General features: G+C 45.3%; 1 protein-coding gene across 3 annotated transcripts in view; it reads left to right on the top strand.

Annotated features, from left to right (window-relative positions):
• The window catches only part of YTHDF3 (YTH N6-methyladenosine RNA binding protein F3), a 30,155-nt gene extending 21,917 nt beyond the window's left edge, over nucleotides 1-8,238 (top strand). For all 3 annotated transcript variants that reach the window (XM_075270391.1, XM_075270393.1, XM_075270392.1), the window contains one exon: nucleotides 744-8,238. In XM_075270391.1, the coding sequence (XP_075126492.1) occupies nucleotides 744-767 (24 nt within the window). In that variant the 3' untranslated portion in view covers nucleotides 768-8,238. The remainder of the gene's footprint in view (nucleotides 1-743) is intronic.
• Nucleotides 8,239-22,226: the final 13,988 nt, after the last annotated feature.

Raw genomic sequence — 22,226 nt, 5'->3', positions numbered from 1 at the left:
CTCCGCCGCGAAACCGGGTTTTATAATCCGGACACAGAGTCGGACGTGCAGTACTGTGTCCGGATAAAAAAAATCCGGTTTTGCGGCGGAGAGCATAAAATGCTCACGGCCGGACCCGGTCTGTGCTTTCCGTCTTCTGGCATGCAGAAGACTGAAAGCTCAGAACAGGCAGATGAACACAGGTGTGAACTTAGCGTCAGCCGTCCCCTATCCAGTTTCCCTTGGAAATAGGACAGAGACCCGGCGGGCAGACACAGGCGCAAGTGTGAACTCCCCCCAAGGGAGAAGTTCACACTATTGTTGGAAGCAGACGCCTTTCAGACTTATAGGGACACAAACTGATGTTAATGTATCAGTTGAAAACAAGAAATCGATGTTTGACGGATCTATTAATGTTCGTTGATAACATTTTCTAATGGATCCGAACAACGGTCGTGTGAATGCCCCCCTACATGTAGCGTATAACAGAGAATTGGGGCAACATCTTCAAAACTTATCAGAACAGGTTTGGTAAAATTCTGCCTGGTATGTGAGACCTACTTTGACCAGCAGGTGGCTCCACACTCCCATTGCAGAGTGCGTTCCAACCTTTCAGATTACAAGTTCTCCTTACTGTAGCGCAATAAGAATCCTGCCGGCCCTGAAGTGTCAGCGCTGCCATCCTGTAATCCTTACATTCTGCATAAAAAAATCCTTTTGTCTCACTTTAACTTTCTTCTTTTTTTTGTGTGTTTATTTTTCAGGAGAGAAATCGAAACAAACAATAATTAGACGGAGTTAACCCTTGAGTGAAACACTAATGATGCAGACTCTGGAAATCGCCTACTTTGTGGAAGAAAACCTAATTAATGCATTTTATTTCTGCTTACGGCAACATCCTTGAACACTTTAACATGAAATTGACTTTTTTTGTTTTTGTTTTTTCTCTCTCTTCCCCTTCCTCTTTTTACATGATGGTTTTCATCAGTGCATCGCCCTTGTACTCCTCACCAAACACTTGAGAACTTTATCTTTGTCAAGCACTTTCTGTCCTGAAGCTTTTTAACCAGTATCTGCTGTTTTTTGTAACCTAGCGGCGGCGGCGGCCCCGGGGTCCCTTTGGATGCAAGGACTCCGGTGTCCTTATTTTATTTTCTCCTGTGTTCAGTACTAACTATTAGGAAAGTAGTTAGTTCACGAGATTGAGAATTATGGCGTCAATTATTTTATTTTTATTATATATATTTTGTTTTGCTATTTTAATTTTTTTTTGTTAGCTGCTGGAAAATGAAACCAATCATGCCGTCTGTAATTCAGGAGTTCCAGGAATAGTTGTCTCTTGAGAATATTTGTAGTGACATCAATATGGTAAACTAAGTCTTTGCCATAGGTGCCCTTTGTTTTCTTGTTGGGGGGTAAGAATGAGGAGCCAATGCCTGGCTGGGTTCACACACCGTGTTTTAGGGCTGCTTCTTGTTTTATTGGTTATAGGGTGTTTCAGTTCACTCTTTAAAATGACAAATACTTGATACTAACCTGTCCATTTCGCTAGGGATCCCGCTGAGCATCTATGTTGGAGTCTCCGGTTTCCCGCCTCCCTGAACTTTGACCCAGGCAGGGGTGTGTCAGACCATCATTGGCTGAGCAGCATCAGCGTTCAGTTGCTGATTGGCTGACACGCTGATGTGTCGGCAGAAGGTGTGACCCGAACAAGTTCGCACCCCGACCCGAACTGAACTCTCCACTGCATCCTCAGTCAAACAGTGCCCTAAACTGTGCCCTAAAAACCCCCCAAAAAACTAAATTCTCCTTAAATCAGTGTGACTAAAGGGACTGTCAAGCACGTGCCCTAACACTGCATTCATCTCTATGGGACTGGCAGAGATGGCTCAGCGATGTAATAAGCTTCTCTTCTGTAGTCCCCTAAAAGTTGAAAGTGTTAGCAGAGCCCATACTTGACCCCCACTGTATTTGTATAGGGGACTCACAGTTTAGTGGGAGTCCCAGCGCTTGTCACCTATCTGACAGCATGTCTCTAGGAAATGCATCAAGAGAATACCTTCTAAGCACTATTATAGTATCACTTAGTGGTTCACCTCCCTTTTCTAGAAATATGTCTTGGATTTACTGCTTCAAGCGATTTTTCCATTGAACACAACATCAACAGTCCTGACCTTACTGTGACAGAGGTCCAATGACCCCCAATATGAATTAAGCAGTGGTCGCACGTGCGCACTGTTGCTCTGTTGACTTCTATGGGATTGCACCTCTTGGCGCCTCAGCAGTCCCATCGCGCACGAGCAATAGTGGAACATGTCTCGGGGAAAGCACAAAAGTGTGCTTGCTGTGAACTTGGGGGGAAAACTTAGGACTGTTCAGATTCCTATTTGGGCTCACTGTAGGAAATGAAGGCACAGGCAGCACATGAATATGCTCCGTGTGCCGTCCATGCCATTGTCCCATGTACCCGTTGTTGCACACATTCGTGGACATTTAGCCTTAAGCCGGTGTATACTTTGTTGCAAGAGTTGATTCCGGAGATGAGGCAAGCGTAATGCTTCCTAAGGTGCAAAGCTCGGTGTGTGAACCCGGCCTCATTGGCAGAAGCAGGCACCAAAGCCCATACGAGGATGTCCTTGTCTGACGCCACTCCGTGTCACCAATGTTAGCGTACCTCAGTCCACAGGAGAGTTTTTACAATCTCTCTCATATGATTTCACTTCAGCTCGTATTCCTGGGTGTGCGCAGGCCTGACCTACATAGAAAACTACTCCTAGACCTAAAAATAGCGAGCGTACATGTGGCATCCATCACTTCTCTAGTTTGGTATGGCTCTTCAATTCTTGGAATAACCTTATGGGCGCTGTTTGTCGCAGTCAAGTCCACTCATAGATCCCTCGGCCCATTTTGTGATTAAGTGCCTCCTTTATTTTATTTTTTTTTCATTTTGTCCTAGTATAGAGAATTAATCTGATAATGTATTACAGGCAAATGTATTAATGTAAAGTCTGAGCCTGAGAATATGGCGGTAGTCGTGCATTCTTTCCAAAGCTGCTTTCTAGCTTCAACTAATGTAACCTTGGGGTCATTTTCCTAGTAGAGATGTATTTCTATGCCGATCCTGTTCGTCCACCATGAATCATGACGATTGTGTTACTTGCCGTTTTCTTTTTTGCTTTCATAGTAAAGAATGGTTGACATATCTAAACTTCTGAAAGGAAGTTCTAACAAGCTCGTATATTTCATTTCATTTCCTTGTAGTTGATGCTTCTATATTGAATGGAGAGAAAGTCTATGTATTTCCATACTGAAATAAATCTAAGATGACATACTGTACACTAAGAATCGTGACGCTGGCTCCACACTTGCCGGGATGGTTTACTGAATGGGATGTAATGTCTGCCAAATGGTTGTCCAAGGGAAAAAAAAAAAGCCAGTTTCTTAAAGGTGAATTTCTCAAGCAATATCAACGTGTGTTAAAGGGGATTTATAGGGGTTAAGTGTTATGACTGGGGGTGCGACAACTGGTACCCCTGGTGATCACAGGAATGGCTGACTCTTCTATGTATATGGTACAGTGGTCACGCATGCGTAATACGGTTTCACTTACACAGGGAACCCAATGGTCATCCACTCAGCGATCAGGCTACTAACCCATTTTGTAGCTCCTAGGGGGGATATTTTAAGTCATCACATTTGTAGGGGTTTTTATTACCCTCATGTGTTGACCAATTCATTGTGTACTCTGCATGGAAACTACATTTAGGTTTTGCTTACATATGACTGGGTGTGCAGGCCGTGGGGGTTTTAATAGAAGGCGCTCCATATCAAAGTGACTTCTAGTTCTGCTCCTGCTCCATTCGGTTGTAACTGAGCTATATAGGACATGCTGAATGGAGCATCGGGACACCCTCGGACTGCTCACTTGCTCGTGTGCATGGAGCCTAAGCCTTAAAGGGGTTAGTCCAGAATTATAACTTATCATCTATGTACAGGTTAGGCCATAAATGTCTGATCGCTGGATGTGCCACCATTGGGAGCCCAACCTATTAAAATGTGGGTCTTGTGTGCCCGTCTGAATAAAACAGTGGTCCTGTTCAGGTGCAAACCGGTAAATTTTAGCTACAAATCTGATGTATTAAGTGTGTCCTTCATACTTAGATATTGCCCAAAATGTGTTAGGTTGTTTATGTAGCTAAGTTCCATGTAAATTGATACATTGAAGGCCAAAAATGGCAATTTCCAGGTAAGCGATAGGTTCAGGTTTAGTATACAAATTTCTCATTTACTCTATTAAAACTGTTACCCCCATTCAGGACCTTCATCAGTAAGCACAACGACTAAGGCCTTATTCATACCTCATTCAGTGATTTGTATCTGTGTCCAAAACAAGTTGCGGAGACCACATAGAGGTAATGTATAAGGGAAAGATTTGCTTGGTCACTAAAACACTGACGTGTGAATACAGCCTGAGAGTCTCTTGCTCAGGAGGATTCTGAATGTGCTATCCTGACAGTCCATTGACTTCAGTGTACACCGTATACTTCTGTACTGTAGTGATGCTGGAGGGGAACTGAAATCTTTCTCCGGGTTCCCCATACACATTAGATTTGGAGACTCTGTAACCACCTTATTGTCTTGAGGCCCTTCTAACAAAAGATTTCCCAAAGTGACGTCAGTTTGTGGTCTTGTGTATGTGACTGGACAGGTCACCACAAATGACACGTTTGCTATGTAAAAGCCATGCTGTGATTCCCAAATGAGACCTTTTATGTGACCTTTTAGTGGTTGATGTATGCTTTATGTGATTGTTGCCTTTTAATACTTTATCATTACATTTCGTCTCTACATTTGACTGCTAGGTTATTTTTCCACCACTAAAAGCCTGAAGCAGCCCTTTACATTAGTATCCAATGTCTGAGCTGTACTAACCGGTACACCGAAACCGGCGGAGTAACATCTTCTTTATGTATTGTAATTGGGTTTATGTGAAAGGGCACAATTGACATAAAGTACCACTAATACCCTTCACGTGTAGGTTCTCAGAACTGGACATGGGCAACATAAAAAAATTATTTCCCCCCATGCACTCCATTGAAGAACTACTACATACATACCTGATGCTTCTGTTCTCAGGTCAGATAACCCCCTGCTAGAGGAGCGTGGCAGCGGCTTCCTCCTCATTCACAGTGTAAACTTGGTGTGTAAACTTGGTGCACGTCTTGGGTGGTGGGGAGAGACTGGCTGTCGGGGTGATAGCCATGTATAGTTCATGGCCGGCCCTCGCTTGTGATGGACTTTATGTAATTCCCACAACCGCTGACTCCCTATAACCCTGTAGTGGTTCTGGTTTCGTTGATCCCTACGGCTTGATGGTCATGAGGTCTGTCACCATTGGTAAGGCTTAGCTCATACCATATACTGTGTGTCTTCACTGAGAAATTGTACCCCCCTGAAAAGCTGATACTCCAAAGAAGGCTTACATCTCTAGATTAATTTTTTTGTTTTGTTTTTATTATTCTTCGGACACTACAACGTGACTTGACTCTGTTTTAGTTGGCACTGGTCGTCTGTTGTCGATGGCATGAAGATAAGAGCATGTGATTCCTGTGGAAATGGTAATGGATGGTTCTAGATATTGGCAGGTGGTTGTCACCTTGGCTGGTACTGGATAGTCTGCTGCGAGGAATGGCCCATTACACCCAACCCTCAGTGCTGGTATACAGGGTAGTGTTTGGTGACTCACTACAACACTATACCATATTGGTGCCTGATATCTCCCTCAGATTTAACCAATCCGATGGCATCTTTGTGTTCACCCTGCACTGTGGGCAATACTTGACCGTTACACACTATCGAGTAGTCTTTTGCATAGTATCCATCTTCGCAATGAACTAGTTTTTCTCTGTCCAGAATCAGTGTTTGTGGATTGCTAGAATGTGATTTCTCACTAGCTGCTGCTGTATTGTTCCCCATTGAGATAGGAGCGAGTATAACATAGCTTTAGTCTGTTCCAATGGATTGTCTGTGTAATGTACAAGCCGTCAGACAATACAATGCTGTGTAGTTCTCTTTCCATTGCACAATTTGCCATTCTGTTTCTAGATATCTGCTTGCTATATTACTGTTACTTGGTTATTTCAGAGTGTGTGTGGTGTGTGTGTGTGTGTGTGTGTGTGTGTGTAATATTCTCGGACCCCATGTATAACTCATATCATGCGATTCCCTAGTCCTAAGGATGTCCGTGCATGCTGATACGTAACTCTGCTTCTTACACCCAGACAGGAGTGCGGTGTGACAGGGCTGTGACAGGTTACACCCACTTATTACAGGTTTGTAGGGTACACGTAAAGGTGTTCTCCACCTATAACGAAGACCTCCCTCTCCTGTTTTTGGAGGGTAGAGATGCAATATCCAAATGTTTTGTGATTAAGTAGCGGATGACAATTTGTTTTTGTTTTTTGGGGGCAACTTATTTTGCCAAAATATTTTGTTGAGGGGCATTTTTTTGTGAGTTCACATAAAGGGCCGATTAGACAGTCTATAAAGAGTATATGGAGACTGGCACAGCATGAATGTGTCAGGGCCCTGGTAGATGGAATATTGTCTGACTACAATGTTCTTATCAATCCCCTCTGTGTCAACCATAAGGTATGGTTCATAAATGCCAGTGTGAATAGAGCCCTAAGGATAAGTTCACACAGAGTTTTTTGGTCAGGGTTTTGAGGCCATATCCGCCTCAAAACTCTGACCAAAAAGACGGCTCCCATTAAAATCAATGGGAGCCGCTCAGATATTTTTTCCGTGAGCAGTTTCTTCCGGCTCCTGGAAAAAAAGAAGCGAGATGCTCATTCTTCAGGCAGAGCTGCCTCACGATTCAGTCTGAAAAAACTCCCTCCTCCCGACTAGGCCCATTCATTGGGCCTAATGCAGAGCGGAGTGCGCGGCTGGATGCCGATGCAGTGCTCCGGCTTTCAGTCACGGCTACCCGATTTTTGGATCGGAACCTGAGACAGCCTCCGCCTCAAAGTTTCTTTTTCTTCCTGGATCATCCCCAATCATGGATTTTAATTTGCACGAAATTTATAATTTTACGAAAATTTGCACCGAAAATTGGTTTGCAGGGATTTCCTTTTTATTTTGAATAATAGGGCTTTAGTGGGTTGTCCAGGTATATTGCTACCCCGTCTGACACGGAGTTGGCAGAGATGCACCCGCACCGTAGGCAGTAGTGTTCACAAGGCTCATGGGCCTCAGCAGTTGTCCTGCTCAACGTGTGGTCGCATCGCTCTACACCCAATGTCGATTAGATGGGTGAGTATGCTCGGACAGTCCCTTTTAAAGTACATACACTTTAGTTTGAAGGTGGAGAGCCCCTTTAATGTGTCCATAGTCTACAACAAATCCAGATCAGATCCGGCGAAGCCTTGTATTTGAATGTGATTTTTAATAACACGTTTTCTTTAGTGTTTCATCAATTTCTCAGAGATCTTTTTCCAATCCTCAAGTGCTATACCAGTATTACGAGCAGCTTTATTCTGCCTGCCCTTTCTCTCTAATCTGAAGACTATTTTTTTAGCTATTTTCTCAATTTTCCCTGATAATTCCGGTAATATTTACTTACTGTCGAGTACTTATCCATCCAAAGCTTAAGATATAATAATGGTACAGGTTAACAGTTTTAATTAATCTTTCTAATCACACGTTCAGTCAGGTTGTATTAAAAAAATAAAAATTGAAAAAAAAAAAACTTTATTGTATACCTATATTAAAATTATATACATATATTAACTGGCATTTGGGTTGAAATCAATCTGGATATGTCATCTATGTATAGAAATGTGTAGTAGAATTATATAATTTTATGCAACAAAGAAACTTGTTTGGTTGCTGGTGTTTTTTAAAGGAATATTAGATCTATAGCAAAGTTACATTTCACATGGGGTACACTTTTGCACCTAGCATACAGATATAAAATTCTGGTTGCACTGCACGAAATATATATAAAAAAAGGGTTAAACATTTCTTTCTTTGTAACTATGTATGTTTTTGCAAATCTGATTACAGGAAGATTCCAGTTGTATTACACAGTTGTGCCTCTGCATCACTCTGCCTCTTGTGAGAACTGTGGTGACCCGGTCTTGTACAACTGAATTTTATGTATGCGATTCAAAAGTTAGATATCCCATATACTGTATATGAATACGGCAGATCAAAGCAGTCATTACCGAGCTGGAAAATAAACAATGTCAAAATCTAGCCATTGCCCGGTTTTTATTTCATGTTTGGTTTTTGGTTCTGGAAAATTTGGGACGGCGCAGAATGTGCTGAGCAGTGGTAAGCAGTATTCACAAATGCAGTATGGTCATTGTAGCCGCGGAATTGCAAGCATTTTCCTTATATGCTTAATAGGGGAGGAAAAAATGCAGCAATAACTTACTGTGTTATAGCCACATGGGGGCTTAGCCTAACTGGTGGTAATATGGTTTTACAGCAGGTGAAAAAAAAAAAAAAGTTGGACAGAGTTCAATACCCCGCCATTACTGCTCCAATGCTGCCTGCGTGCTTATTGGTCTTTTAACTGGTTCTGTCTCGACACACTAGTAATGTTTACTTAGTCAATCACTAACTGCAGTGAAAACCAGCCTTGGGCTAAGGCCCCACAGGCCGTATCCGCAGCACTAAAGCGCTGGGGGAAGGACCACTGCGTGAATGCATTGCAGCTCTTTCCGCAGCGCTTTTAAGAGAAAGTTCATAAAGTTTTCCTCCGCGGACTTTCTCTTCCCATTATATCTACAGGAAAGCCACCGTCGTTTTCGTAGATATAATTGACATGCTGCGATTTGCAAAGCTGCAACGGCTTAGCAGATTGCAGCGTGTCCGTGCTGCGATTTCTTCTGCAAAGTGGGGATGGGATTCGCATGAATCCCATCCACTTTGCCTGCACTGTACAACCCCGCGATTTTTCCCGCAGTGTCTCCACTGCGTGCAAATCGCAGTGTTTACGTCCCGTGGGGCCCTGACCTTAAAGAGGACCACATGCAGTGTTATATACCGCTAGAAAGCCAACAGTGCGCTGAGGAATGCCTGCCTGATAGACAAGCACTGGGGAGGCGTTCCTCACGGTACAACGCTATAGGCACTACTGTGAGGAAGGGCAGTGCTAACTGACTGTCAGAAAAACCCTTCTGATGGTGAAGAGCTACGGTATCGGCACCGATATCTCTTGACCTGGGACACAGAACGTGAAAGCCGATAGCACACTGTCTGCTTTCTAGCGGTATATAAAACCACATGTGCCTCAACTGATGAAAGATCCTCTAAGTGATTGGCTGAGCATGCACGTCATGGGGACTAGCAAGGTACCAGGCAATGTTGATACTTCTTGTCAGCATCCTCTGACTTGTTCATCTAAGGCCTGATTTACATCCGCATTTGGGTTTCCGTTCAGGGAATCCACTTGGGGAACCCCAAACTGAAACCTATGCATCTAAAAAAAAGGGCCTATTGCACCTTCTTTCAGAAATGCTAATACTGAAGTATTCTGGTGCACTGTACAAGCAAATGATCACATTTTCCAATCGTATGACCAAGTACGTTACACCGATAAACATGCCTTATGTATGTTGCTTTTGTAGATTTGGATAAAAACAACTTTGAAGCTTTATGCAAATGAGGCAGTTGGTGCCCTTGTGGCGGGTCTGTAGTCCTGGGAGCAGCGGTCTTGTTGCTTAAAGAGGACCTTTCACCATTTTGCCCACAAGCAGTTCTATATACTGCTGGAAAGCTGACAGTGCGCTGAATTCAGCACACTGTCGGCTTTCCCAATCTATGCCCGGTGTGAAGAGCTTACGGTCCGGTACTGTAGCTCTTCTATGGTCAGAAGGGCGTTTCTGACAGTCAGTCAGAGACGTCCTTCTTCACAGCACAGCCAATTGCGCTGTGCTGTGAGAGCCGGGAGGAACGCCCCCTCCCTCCCTGATAATGCTCGTCTATGGACGAGTACTGCGAGCAGAGGACCATAGAAGAGCTACGGTACCGGACCGTAAGCTCTTCACACCGGGCACAGATCGGGAAAGCCGACAGTGCGCTGAACTCAGCGCACTGTCAGCTTTCCAGCAGTGTATAGAACTGCCTGTGGGCAAAATGGTGAAAGGTCCTCTTTAAGCAGAATGGGAGATGTCACAGCAGTGGGCAGATCAACTCTTACTGCACAGAGTGGCACAGGCATGAACGTGCCAAGAGCAGTGCTGCAGGGAGATGAAGGCCCGTCCCCAGTGCACCAACTCATATTCACAATATTTGACCCACTTAGAACTGCCTAGTAAAGGTTAATATAAAATGCTTTGTAATACACTGCGTTCTAAATTATGCAAATTATGATTTTTTCAGATTTTTCTAAAATGGTCGCTGCAATTGACAGTTATTGCAATTGAAGAGTTTCCAAACATTTTATTGACTGTGAAGAACTGAAAATGGTCATTTGTTGAATTTGCAAATTTAAGAGGTCACATTTTCAAATGCCATTTCTACAAAAAAAAAAAAAAAACACATTACCAGGACAAGTTCCATGATAACATAGCACCCCTTCTATGATATCAGTCACAATTCTTGTATCCATTGAACTTATGATTTTTTTTTTTTTTTTTTGGTTAGTTTGTACTTGAATCTCTTTGCAGGATGTCAGAATAGCCTTTCCAGCGCTGCTCTTTTGATGTGAGCTGCCTCCCAACCTCATTGATCTTTTGCTTGAGGATACTTCAAAGGTTCTCAATAGAGTTGAGGTCCAGGGAGGATGGTGGCCACACCAAGAGTTTCTCTTGTTTTTATGCCCATAGCAGCCAATGAGCTGTTCTTTGCAGGTATATTGTCATACATGAAGAGGATTTTAGCTACAGAAGGCATGGTGGGTCTTTTTGTGCCATAGAAGAAAGCGACAGTCTAAATTCTATATATTTTTCCAAGGTACACCCAGCCACCTACCCTTACACACCTTCGGGGGCATACCAACTCTTTCTTCATGATTCTAGCCTAAAATGTAACTTAATAGCCTCCTTGCGGATGTCTCATCCTTGTTGGGACAAGGTGGTCGTTTACTACACCATCCATCTGGACCATACAGGTTTGCACAGCACTCATCGGTAAACAAAACTGTTTCAAACTTAATCTTCCTGAATGTTTTGGCCCTCTGCAACGGTTTCTGCTTGTGAGCACTGTTTATGGGTGCCCAGTTTATGCACAACTACAAGCTTTTCGAGGATTCTACATTATCACAATTCAATACCTCTTTGCTGCTTTGTAATGACATTTTAGTAGTAGAGATGAGTGAGTACTGTTCGGATCAGCCGATCCGAACAGCACGCTCTATAGAAATGAATGGATGCACCTGGTACTTCCGCTTTGACGGCGGCCGGCCGCTTAACCCCCCGCGTGCCGGCTACGTCCATTCATTTCTATTCGAGCGTGCTGTTTGGATCAGCTGATCCGAACAATACTCGCTCATCTCTATTTAGTAGCTCATCTCAATCTGGTACATTTGGCAGAAATCTTCCTCAATATGCCTTTATCAGCACAAACCCATCTGTGCTCTGAATGAGTCACAAATTTCTTCACAGTACAATGATCACACTTAAGTTTTCATACCTTGTCCAAGGCATTGCACTATTTGACGCTTTTAGGCAGCAGAGATCCCGTTTCTTTCCCATATTGCTTGAAACCTGTGGCCTGCTTAATAATGTGGAACGACCTTCTTCAGCTAAGGCCCCATGGTTCTTCCCGCAGCGCTTTGAACAGAAAATTCACTTAGGTTCTGTTACAATTATATCTATGGGAAAGCTGCCGGTGTTTCCATCAATATAATTAACATACTGCGAGTTCCAAAACTGTACCGGTTTTGGAAATCGCAGCGTGAACATGCTGCGGTTTTAACCACAAATTGGGCATGGGATTCACATGAATTCCACTTTGCCTGTACTCTATAATGCCACGATTTTTACCACAACTGTTCTGGTCCGTGGGGCACTGGCCTTAAGTAGATTTCCTTTAATTGGGCTCACCTGGCAAACTAATTATCACGGGTGTTTGAGATTGATTTCAGTGATTTAAGAGCCCTGAGACACAAAACTGGCCATGAGGTTGTTTTTTTTGGGGGGGAAAACAAGAAATTTAATTTTTGATACTTAAATCTAATTTGTATAATAATTTGGAACCATGTGTATATCTTATTAAATGTTTCCTTCTCTTTTTTTTTTTTTCAGGTAGTTGCTTTCTCCATTTTAGTCTATGGAGATGGGGGGGGTGAATGAAAAGACACTGAAATAATTGCTGATGTTGTTTATCTACAAAGGCAACAAATCAATTAACCAGGCTCCTTCCTGCTCCATAGAGTGTTTTCATCATGTCACAATGAATATTTATTATAAAATTACATTTAAGCATGTGTTTTTAGAACCTTTTATTTTTGCCATTTCTTTGTTTCATTTATTTGGAAGGTAAATTTTAGGTGATATTAAATCAGGCAAAAAAACAGGGCCTGTTTTTCTAGGGTGACAACTAGAGACGAGCCAACACTATTCGAAACTGCCGTTTCGAATAGCACGCTCCCATAGGATTGAATGGAAGAGGCCGACACGCAGACTTTGCCGGCCGCTTAACCCCTTGCGTGCCGTCTGCGTCCATTCATTCCTATGGGTGCGTGCTATTCGAAACTGCCGTTTCGAATAGCGTTTGCTCTTCTCTAGTGACAACCTATAGAGGCTGTATGGAGCTGTTGTGGGCTCCAGAAAATTGGGTAATGTGATTTAGGTGATCTTCATTTTATCTACGTGGCGTAGGTGATATGATGGACACTTTCTGATACCAGGTACATAGAGGGAGCACAATCCTTACTACTGTATGGAACTGGGTCTGTAGATGAAAACCCGATTCCTCTTGTATAAATTTATTGCGATTAGATGCAAGCAATTAATAATGGCTTGCCAAGAATGTTTCTACTCTCTTCAAAAGAATCATTCTTTGTGTGCTTTTGATTTTTGCGCGGAGCGGCAATTACACTGGCATTGCTTTGAAATTTCCGAATCTGCTCCTTTTTACACGTTAATTTATGGCGCGATCCTCAGTCAGAGACAAGCTAATTGAAGATGCATGCTTTCCTTGTAATTTCTTCTCTACAGTTTCATTTTGTAGGCATGAATGTAGACCCGCTAACTCTATAAATAAGTATAATCACTAATGCCTTATGTAAATTGCTAGTTGTTGGTGCCGCGCGATGACATCATAAAAGAGCCCAATAAAAGGGAGTGAGTTGTAACAATGACCCTCTCTTTGCATTTCTTCTCTTCTGTCTTCTCTTTCCCTCCCTCTGTTCTCACCTCTTGTTGCAATTTTGTTAAAATTAGATTTTTTGGTTTTTTTAAAACAACACTTTGCCGGCAGCTTCTTGTGACATTAAACCTTTTAGTATGAGTTAAAGTGTTATAGGTTAGTTGCTCTTCGATTTGTAATGGAAATCTATCACTAGTCAAAACTGTTTAAATGAAAGGAAAAACTGACACTAAACTGGGCAAATTTGCCTAAAAAGTTTCTGGACAATTCTCAATTTTAATCTCTATTTTCTTGTTATTGCTTAAAGGAGTTTTCCCATCTACATAGCCATATTTGGATTTCTAGACCAATAAAAGTTTAAATATTTTTGTAAATTTAAAAAAATTGCAGTTTTACAGATTTTCTCTAATCTTCTTGGTGACTTTTGTCTTGATGGGCTGTCGATGGATACGACCATGGATGCAAAAACTTACAATAGTCTGGTACTTGTCTTAAATCCAGCCATGATTTCCTTATTGTTATCGGGCAGGGACACTGATGGTCTGGCCACAATAAGGAAATCATGGCTGAATTTAAGGTATAGAAAGTTCTTTCATTGATGGCTGTATTCATGGACAGCTGATTAAGACAATAGACTGTCACCACTAAGATGATTAGAGAAAATCTTTAAAACTGCTATTTTTTAAATTTACAAAAATGTTTAACTTTTTCTGCAAATTTAAAAGTTTGCTTGTAAAAATAAATAAATAAAATTCTATTACGAAGTTATAAGAAAAAATATCAATAGACAGATCGTCTGTCTGATATTTGTAGGCTTTCTTATCCTACCAACCAGACTGTGTAGTCAGTATGACCAGACAGGAACAATGAAGTTCCTGAACTAAATGAAAAAGCGAACAGTTGAATTCCTATTAAATATGTAACAACTATACATCAGATTAATTATACAATATTAATAATTGTGTAATATTTCAAATCGTTTTATTTTGAAGCCAGAGTGCAACTTTTCTCCAACTCTGACTTCGACCAAAACTGACCCTAATTTCTACTCCATCGCTCTGCTTACCACCCACCTCTTTATTACAGTAAAGAAACTGTTGGTCATAACTTGTGATGGGTGGAGAAAGCCCTGCCGGAAGTCTTATATATTCTATACAGGTTAACAGCGATTTCACAATTTTGAAGAGGATCACAATTGTTTCTTTCAAATGGAGAATTAATGGATCTAATTTGATGACTTTGCCACCCTGATCCTCTAGATTGAAATGGCTGGGAGGACAAGTAGTCTTGCTCATGGCTGCATAGCTATAGAACACCCACCAAGGGGACAAGCAGGTTACAGGAGCTGGAGCTCACATGATAATCTTTACTATCTTCTATGGATGGCTCAAACCATCCAAATGGAGATATGTTACAGAATACATGGTAGCACATTTATCAATAGTCAGTCTTGAAGTGAGATTCCCCACAGGCGTGACATTCCAGATGCCTTGTACTAAAGCTGGTCTTGGGCCTTAGCGGCCTCAGGAAAGGGCCTGGGAAGTCGCAGGTAGCAACGTCATGTGTCCTTAGCAGAGGCTGCTGATTTGGCCTCAGCGGTCATCTGCCGGGTTACAACAACGGACGAACAGGACGTGTATGGAACAAATATTTGGTGCATGCCTCATGCTACATAAGGACCTGTGAGTTGTTCAGTTTGATCCCGAATTGATCCCTTTAATTTTGTCTATTCTAAGGTCTTATTCATAGACAATAATAGTAAAACTGTCCATTAGTTTTTTTCAGCAGAAAAAGAACTCTGAAACAGGAATGACTTTTGTCTGGTTTTTTTCTTTTAATGAGCGCATACTCATTCAACCCGTGAGTCAGTGAAAAAACTGGGGGGCTTTTTGTTTTGTTTTTTAAATGGACGACATACAGAAGGAAAATTATGGCCAAAAAAAAGACTGGACATTCCCATGGATGAAAAATGGACATGGATGGGTGACTAAGATATAAGTTTGAGATATCAGAACCAACTTCCTCTGGTGTTTGAAGTCTAGTGCAGGATGAAATATGATCGGGATATGGGTTGTAATTTCCTCCCTTATTAGATGTTTGGTCAGTGGCGGAGCTGTACATCACCTCATTCAAGGTAAAATACACTACAACTCCAGGGGATTATGTTGAGTACTGCAAAGTCTTTTCAAGGTTGATTATGATAATGTCACATATCATCAATCTCAGAGCGGTGCATCGGGGAGCAGAGCTGACACGCTAATCCATGTACGAGCATAGTGCCAGCTCCGTGTCCTTTTTCACAGTCTGATCCCCTTGTGGCATGGAGGATGACTACTTTCTACTTAATTCAATTTACCTTTCATTATGAACTTCTAAATGGCTTTCAGGCTATGGAAGGGTTATATTAGGTCATGAATAATATAGATATTATGTAGATATCATGAAACCCTTCAATGATAAGAACTGAGCTTGTTGAAACCAGACTTCCATTTTTTAAAAAATTTCTTTTAAATTTAATAAACAGTTCAAATCCGACAATTACAACTTTTATTTCTGTTAGGAATGTTTCACTTAACATGTTATTGGCTAGTTCGAAAGATTATGAGGATAATCTGTTTTCCCTTAGCCCAAACAGCGGCACAACATGGGGTTTTCCTGCCCCTGTGTACTGTTTAGGACAGGTGGAATAAGTTTACTTAACTAACAAACAACCTCCCCCTCCCCTATATTAGGTCAGAGAGACCTCTCCCCCCCCCCCCCCCCGTGTTAGTCACAAGAATAATTCATCTTCCTTACAGACAGTAAATCTGCATAAAAAGGGAGGGAGACTTGTGCCGCTGTTTGGGCTAAGGGAAAACAGATTATCCTCATAATCTTTCATTCCCCCTACGCCAAACAGCGGCACAACATGGGGATCTAGCAAGAAATATCCCACTAGGGAGGGAAACTCTGAGAGGCTGCAGCCAAAATGGTACGGCCAAAGGCCACTGCATTGGAGGTGCGCCAGTCAAGCCTATAATGCTTAGCAAACGTCAGGTGCGAGCTCCAGGAAGCTGCACTACATATTTGGTCCACCGAGAGGGACTGCCTTTCTGCGCAGGAGGCAGATACGGCCCTGGTAGTGTGGGCCCGCAGACACTCTGGAACGGGCAGGTCTTGGGTCTGTAAGGACCCAATAATGGCTTTCTTTATCCACTTTGACAGGGTGACTTTGGAGGCCTTGTTACCCTTATTGTGACCAAATACGTGTTTGAGTAAATTCTCTGATTTACGAAAGGGGCTTGTCCGCTCCAAGTATATACGCAAAGCCCTCACCAGGTCCAAGCTATGCAACTTCTCCTCCTGTTCTGAAGTAGGGGAAGGAAAGAAGGAGGGTAGAGATATCACCTGGTTGATGTTCTTAGGAGTGGGAACCTTGGGTAGGAACCCACGGACAAACCGCAGTTGCACCCTGTCAGAAAAAAATTGAATATAAGGCTCTGAAGCTGATAGAGCCTGTAACTCTCCAACCCTTTTGGCGGATGTTATAGCCAATAAAAATGTTACCTTAAGTGTGAGGTATCTTAAGTCTACCTCAGACAAGGGTTCAAAGGGTGGTTCACACAGTCCTTGAAGCACCGAAGCTAAGTCCCACTGCGGGACTGGCGGTTGCACTGGAGGGCGGAGCCTAGAGGCCCCTTTCAAAAACTGTTTGACCAGAGGATTTTGAGACAATCGAGCCCCTAAGAGAGCAGACAGTGCCGAAACATGCACCTTTAGGGTGGCCGGAGTTAATCCCTTGTCCAGGCCACCTTGCAGAAATTCCAGGATTGTTTCAACAGCCGACTTGTCGGCCTGATTCTCTGTGCACCATTCCTGATAGATCCGTGCAATTCTCTGGTAGCTGCGGTTAGTAGAGTCTGCTCTTGAACTGGCCAGTGTCCTTAGGACGGCCTGGGATAATCCTCTGTCTCCACAAACGGTGCGGTTAACCTCCAGGCAGTGAGGTTGAACCTGTCCAGGTCCTGGCAGAGCTGACCATTCAGAGTTACCAGGTTGTGGACTCGTGGAAGCCTCCAGTAGGTCCCTCGACTCATTGACATGAGGTGGGTAAACCATGCCCTTTTTGGCCAGAATGGCATGATCACTATTGCCGATGTCTGGTCCTGCCTGAGCTTCGCCAATACCTTCGGAATCATTGGAATTGGAGGAAAAACGTAAACTAGTTTGAACCTCCATGGTATTGACAGGGCATCTATTGCCAAGGGATTGTCCTCCCGGTAGAGGGAACAAAATATCTCTACCTTGGCATTGTATTGGGTGGCCATCAGGTCCACCTCGGGGAGACCCCATCTCCGTGTGAGATGCTGAAATACGCCTGGATCCAGCGACCATTCGCCTCTCGTCGCTATGCCTCTGCTCAGCTGATCTGCTAGGACGTTGAGTTGTCCTCTGATGTGTACCGCCGACAATTGGGATATGTTGTCTTCTGCCCAGGTGAAAATGCGGTCTGTCACCTCCATGAGTGAGGGGGATCTGGTCCCCCCTTGTTTGTTGACATAATGAACCGCTGTCAGCTTGTCTGATCTTACTCTCACCGCTGCTCCCTTTAGATGAGGGGAAAAGGCCAAGAGGGCGTGGTATATTGCCATCAGCTCGCGCCAGTTGGAGGAGCGGGTCTTCTCCAGTTGGCTCCAGGTACCTTGGGCTAGGGTCTCCCCCAGATGCGCTCCCCAGCCCGAGAGGGAGGCATCTGTGGTCAACAGGGTCCAGGAAGTCTGGGCCGTGGACCTCCCGTCTTTGAGCTGGGACCACCATCTTAGTGATCGACGGGCCCTGATGGTTAACTGGATAGGCTTTTGCAGTCCTCTGGGACTGTGGTTCCATTCTCTCAGGATCTCGGCTTGAAGAGGGCGCATATGCCATAACGCCCAGGGAACTGCCTCGATGGTCGCGGACATTAGCCCCAGGACCTTCATTGCTGTCCTTATCGTAACCTTCCGGGTGCGGGAAAGGTGTAGTACCGCCAGACCAATCTTCTCCTTGCGCGGAGAGGGCAGGGAGATCATCATACTGAGAGAATCCAGACTGAAACCCAGGAATTGCACCCGGGTGGAAGGAACCAGAACTGACTTCTGCCAGTTCACCAGCCAGCCCAGCTCGGTTAGGAAAGCCACGGTGATACTCAACTGTGTGGCGAGAGTCTCCTTTGACTGGGCTTTCAGGAGCCAGTCGTCCAGGTAAGGGACAATGAATATCCCTTGGAGACGCAGGGCGGCTACGACCGGGGCCACCACCTTGGTGAAGGTGTGGGGGGCCGATGATATAACGAATGGGAGAGCTTTGAACTGGAAATGACAGAGTTTCCCGCCTAGGCGGACGGCAATCCTTAGGTACCTTCTGTGTGGGGCAAATATAGGTACATGGAGATAAGCGTCCCTTAGATCTAGGGTGACGAAAAAATCTCCTGGCTGCAGAAAGGGAAGGACCGACTTGATGGTCTCCATGCGGAACCGGACTCTGCAGATATACCGATTTAGGTATCTGAGATCTATAATCATGCGCCAACCTCCGGACGCTTTTGGGACTAGAAACACTGGGGAGTAGACTCCCAGCCCCCGTTTTTCCATAGGTACCGGTTCCAATGCAGCCTTGTCCACATACTCTTGTATGGACTCCTCCAGATGAAGTTGTTTGGTGCCCTGAAGAGGGCGGGTCCTGACGTACTTGTCTGGAGGTGGAGAAGCGAAGCTGATCTTGTAGCCGCTGTGTATAATGTCGAGGACCCATGGGTCCCTGATATGTCGGGACCACTCTGAGGTGAAAGCGGAAAGGCGACCCCCCTACTGTCGCGGGAGCGCGGTGGGGAGGGCCGAGATAGTCATATGCCTCTTTTCGCCTCCTGGGAGGCGCCCCGACCTCCTCCTCTGGGTTGACCTCCTGAGCGCCTTTGAAAGCGACCTCTCGATGTTCCCCTTGAAGGGCGGTAGGTCCGAAAGGAGCGCTGGCCCCTTCCGCCAGACTGGGGGAGGCACTTGCCCTTGGAGTCTGCCAACCCCTCCATTATTCTGTCCAGCTCTCTCCCAAACAATCTTCCGGCCTCAAAGGGGAGACTGCAGAGGGTAAATTTAGAGGCGTTGTCCGCCCGCCATGGTTTGAGCCATAAAGGCCGTCTTGCGGCCGTAGATAAGGCCATGGCTCTGGAGGCCAATTTAGACTGATAGAAGACGGCCTCAGCAAGATAATCCACCATAAGATTGATGTCCGCTATGGACTCCAGCAGCTCGTCCCTGTGGGTTCCTGCATCTGTTTCCCTTTGCAGGTTAGCCAAATCGGACTGGAGCTTGGTCACCACTTCTCCTGCCGCGATGCTCACGGAGGCCTGCGCCGAAGAGGCGGCATAGATTCTCCTCAGGGATCCCTCCGTCCTCCGGTCCATGGGGTCCTGGAGATTAGACCCGTCTTCCGCAGGGAGAACCGTACGTTTAAACAGTTTGGCGACTGCCATGTCTACCTTAGGTGGAGGTCCCCAAGAGCTCAGCTGGTCTTCAGCAATGGGAAATAGGCCTCTAAATCTCCTGGAGGCATTGAATGCCCTCTCAGGCTTCCTCCATTCAGCCTCCATCCTCTTTATCACCTCCGGAGACGCCTTGAAGGATCTAAGAGATCCGGAAGGGCCCTCGCCCGATTCGGCATCTGGGTCCTTGGCCCTGACCACTTTCAGGAGCTTGGGAATCTTCTTCAGTGGGAAAGAGGCTTTTATCGGTTCTTCCGGGTCCTCTCCAGAGGATACCTGATCCACTATTTGCAAGCCCTCCAAGGACGGAAGGGACAGCTGCGGAGATTCCAGTCGTGGTCTCTTGCCTAACTGGGAAATGGAGGTCTCCAGTTTCTTCATAGACTCTCCGACAAACTCCTTCACCCATCCTACGACATCACGCATTGAGGTCTCCTCTGAGGGGGAGCCTCTGCACCCACGGCAGCACTGATAGGCGTACCCATCGGGCAGCGGAATACTACATTTTAAACATGCCAGGTGACGGCGCTTCGCCGTGGACTTTCTCGGCGGGATATCCCGGGTTGAGGAGGAAGAAGACATCTAGCAAGGCAAGAGACAAAGAGTTAAAACCTGTGCTGGAAACTCACCCTCCCTCCCTCCCCTCCCCCCTGCCTGCCCCAGACCTTAAAGTAGTAGGGAACTGACTCCAAGTATCCTACACAAAGATACGCGTGTTCCAGCTTGAGTGCAAGCAGTCAAGCATTCAGCAGCAGGACAAAGGGGCTTTTAAAGGCAGGAGGGAAGAAGGAGGAGGAACGGGGGGGGGGGGGAGGGGCGGACACAACTTACAGGTCCCCCCCCCCCTCAAAGAGTGCAGAAACTGCCCCAAAAGCCCCTAAACAGGGGGAAGATAGGGCCCACTCTAGAAGGAGGGGGGGAGACTCCCCCTCCTAAAGGCATAATAGAGCCGAACACGCCGGCTTTAGCTAATCAAAGGCCGGGCCGCGGCGCGAGGAACCTCTGCGCATGCGCGGCAGCCCGGCCGAGTACGCCGCTTAATCAGCCCGCCGGGAACTCCCCCTAGAGATCGGAAGTTCCGCCGGCCGGAAGGTCCTAGGCGCCGAGCTGCGCCAAGGAGTGGCGTAAATACCGGAGTAGCAGAGGTAGCAGCTGCCACAGGAACCGGGATATTAGGCCATTACCTGCTGGAGTAATCCCAGCAGATATGTGCCCTGTTTACTTACCATCCCTGGTCCCTGCTCACGGCTGCCTGCACTTGCGCTTCTGTGGAGGTGGCTGTGAGCAGGAGAGGGGATTGGTAAGTGAGCCCGCAGGCCCGTGAACCCCAACAAACACTGCTATCATTATACTCTGGGGTCTTTTCAGATCCTGGAGTATAATAATCAGAGACCCAAGGGAGGTGAAGGAACATAAAAAAAAACCTGTTATCTCTCCTGCGGCAGTCTTCCGGCCTATTTGATGACATCTCAGATGTCACATGGGCCAGGCTGGTGTCATTATGCGCCGTGATGCTGGCCTGACTCAGGGCTCGTTCACATCTGCGTTCATCTGTCCTTATTGCAGGTTTCCGTTTCCTGCATAAAACAGATGCAGGAGACGGAAGCCTGCAGGAGACTTTCTCACCCATTCATTTGAATGGGTGAGAAAGCTGTCCGGCCGTGCGCGGCAGTGAGCGTTTTGCGCTCTCCGCCGCGAAACCGGGTTTTATAATCCGGACACAGAGTCGGACATGCACTACTCTGTGTCCGGATAAAAAAATCCGGTTTCGCGGCGGAGAGCCTAAAACGCTCACCGCCGCTCACGGCCGGACCCGGTCTATGGTTTCCGTCTTCTGCCATGCAGAAGACGGAAACCATAGAACGGAGACATGAACGCAGGTGTGAACCCAGCGTCACGTAACGTCTTGTAATCATTGAAGATGGCCTAAATCAGTGGGGAGTGTGGGGGGGAGCCAGAGAGAGGGAAGTAACAGTGTTTTTTATGTTTGTATCCTCCCCTGGGTCTCCGATCATTGTACTCTGGGGTATGCAAAGATCCCAGAGTATAATAATTGTTCATGGGTGGTCCATAATGGGACATAATACTGTGTGCAGGGGCCACTATGGGGCATAATAGTTTGTGCAGGGTCCACTATGGGGCATAATAGTGTGTGCAGGGGCCACTATGGTACATACTACTGTGTATAGGGGCCACTCTGGGGATAATACTGTCTGCAGGGGCCACTATGGGGCATAGTAGTGTGTACAGATGCCACTATGAGCCATAGTAGTGTGTGCAGGGGCCACTTTGGGACATTATAGTGTGTGTAAATGGGGTGTTATACTGTGTGAGGGCCAGGAAAGGAGACGCTATACCATGAAGGGGAAAGTCAAAAGTTTGCTGGGCGGCTCAGTCTTTGCTACGGTAGCTACGCCACTGCAAACAA

This window comes from Leptodactylus fuscus, chromosome 4 (genome assembly GCF_031893055.1).
Source record: "Leptodactylus fuscus isolate aLepFus1 chromosome 4, aLepFus1.hap2, whole genome shotgun sequence".
Taxonomy (NCBI): Eukaryota; Metazoa; Chordata; class Amphibia; order Anura; family Leptodactylidae; genus Leptodactylus; species Leptodactylus fuscus.
Note: the sequence above shows the minus strand (reverse complement) of the source record. Positions and strands in the feature narration are given on the sequence as shown.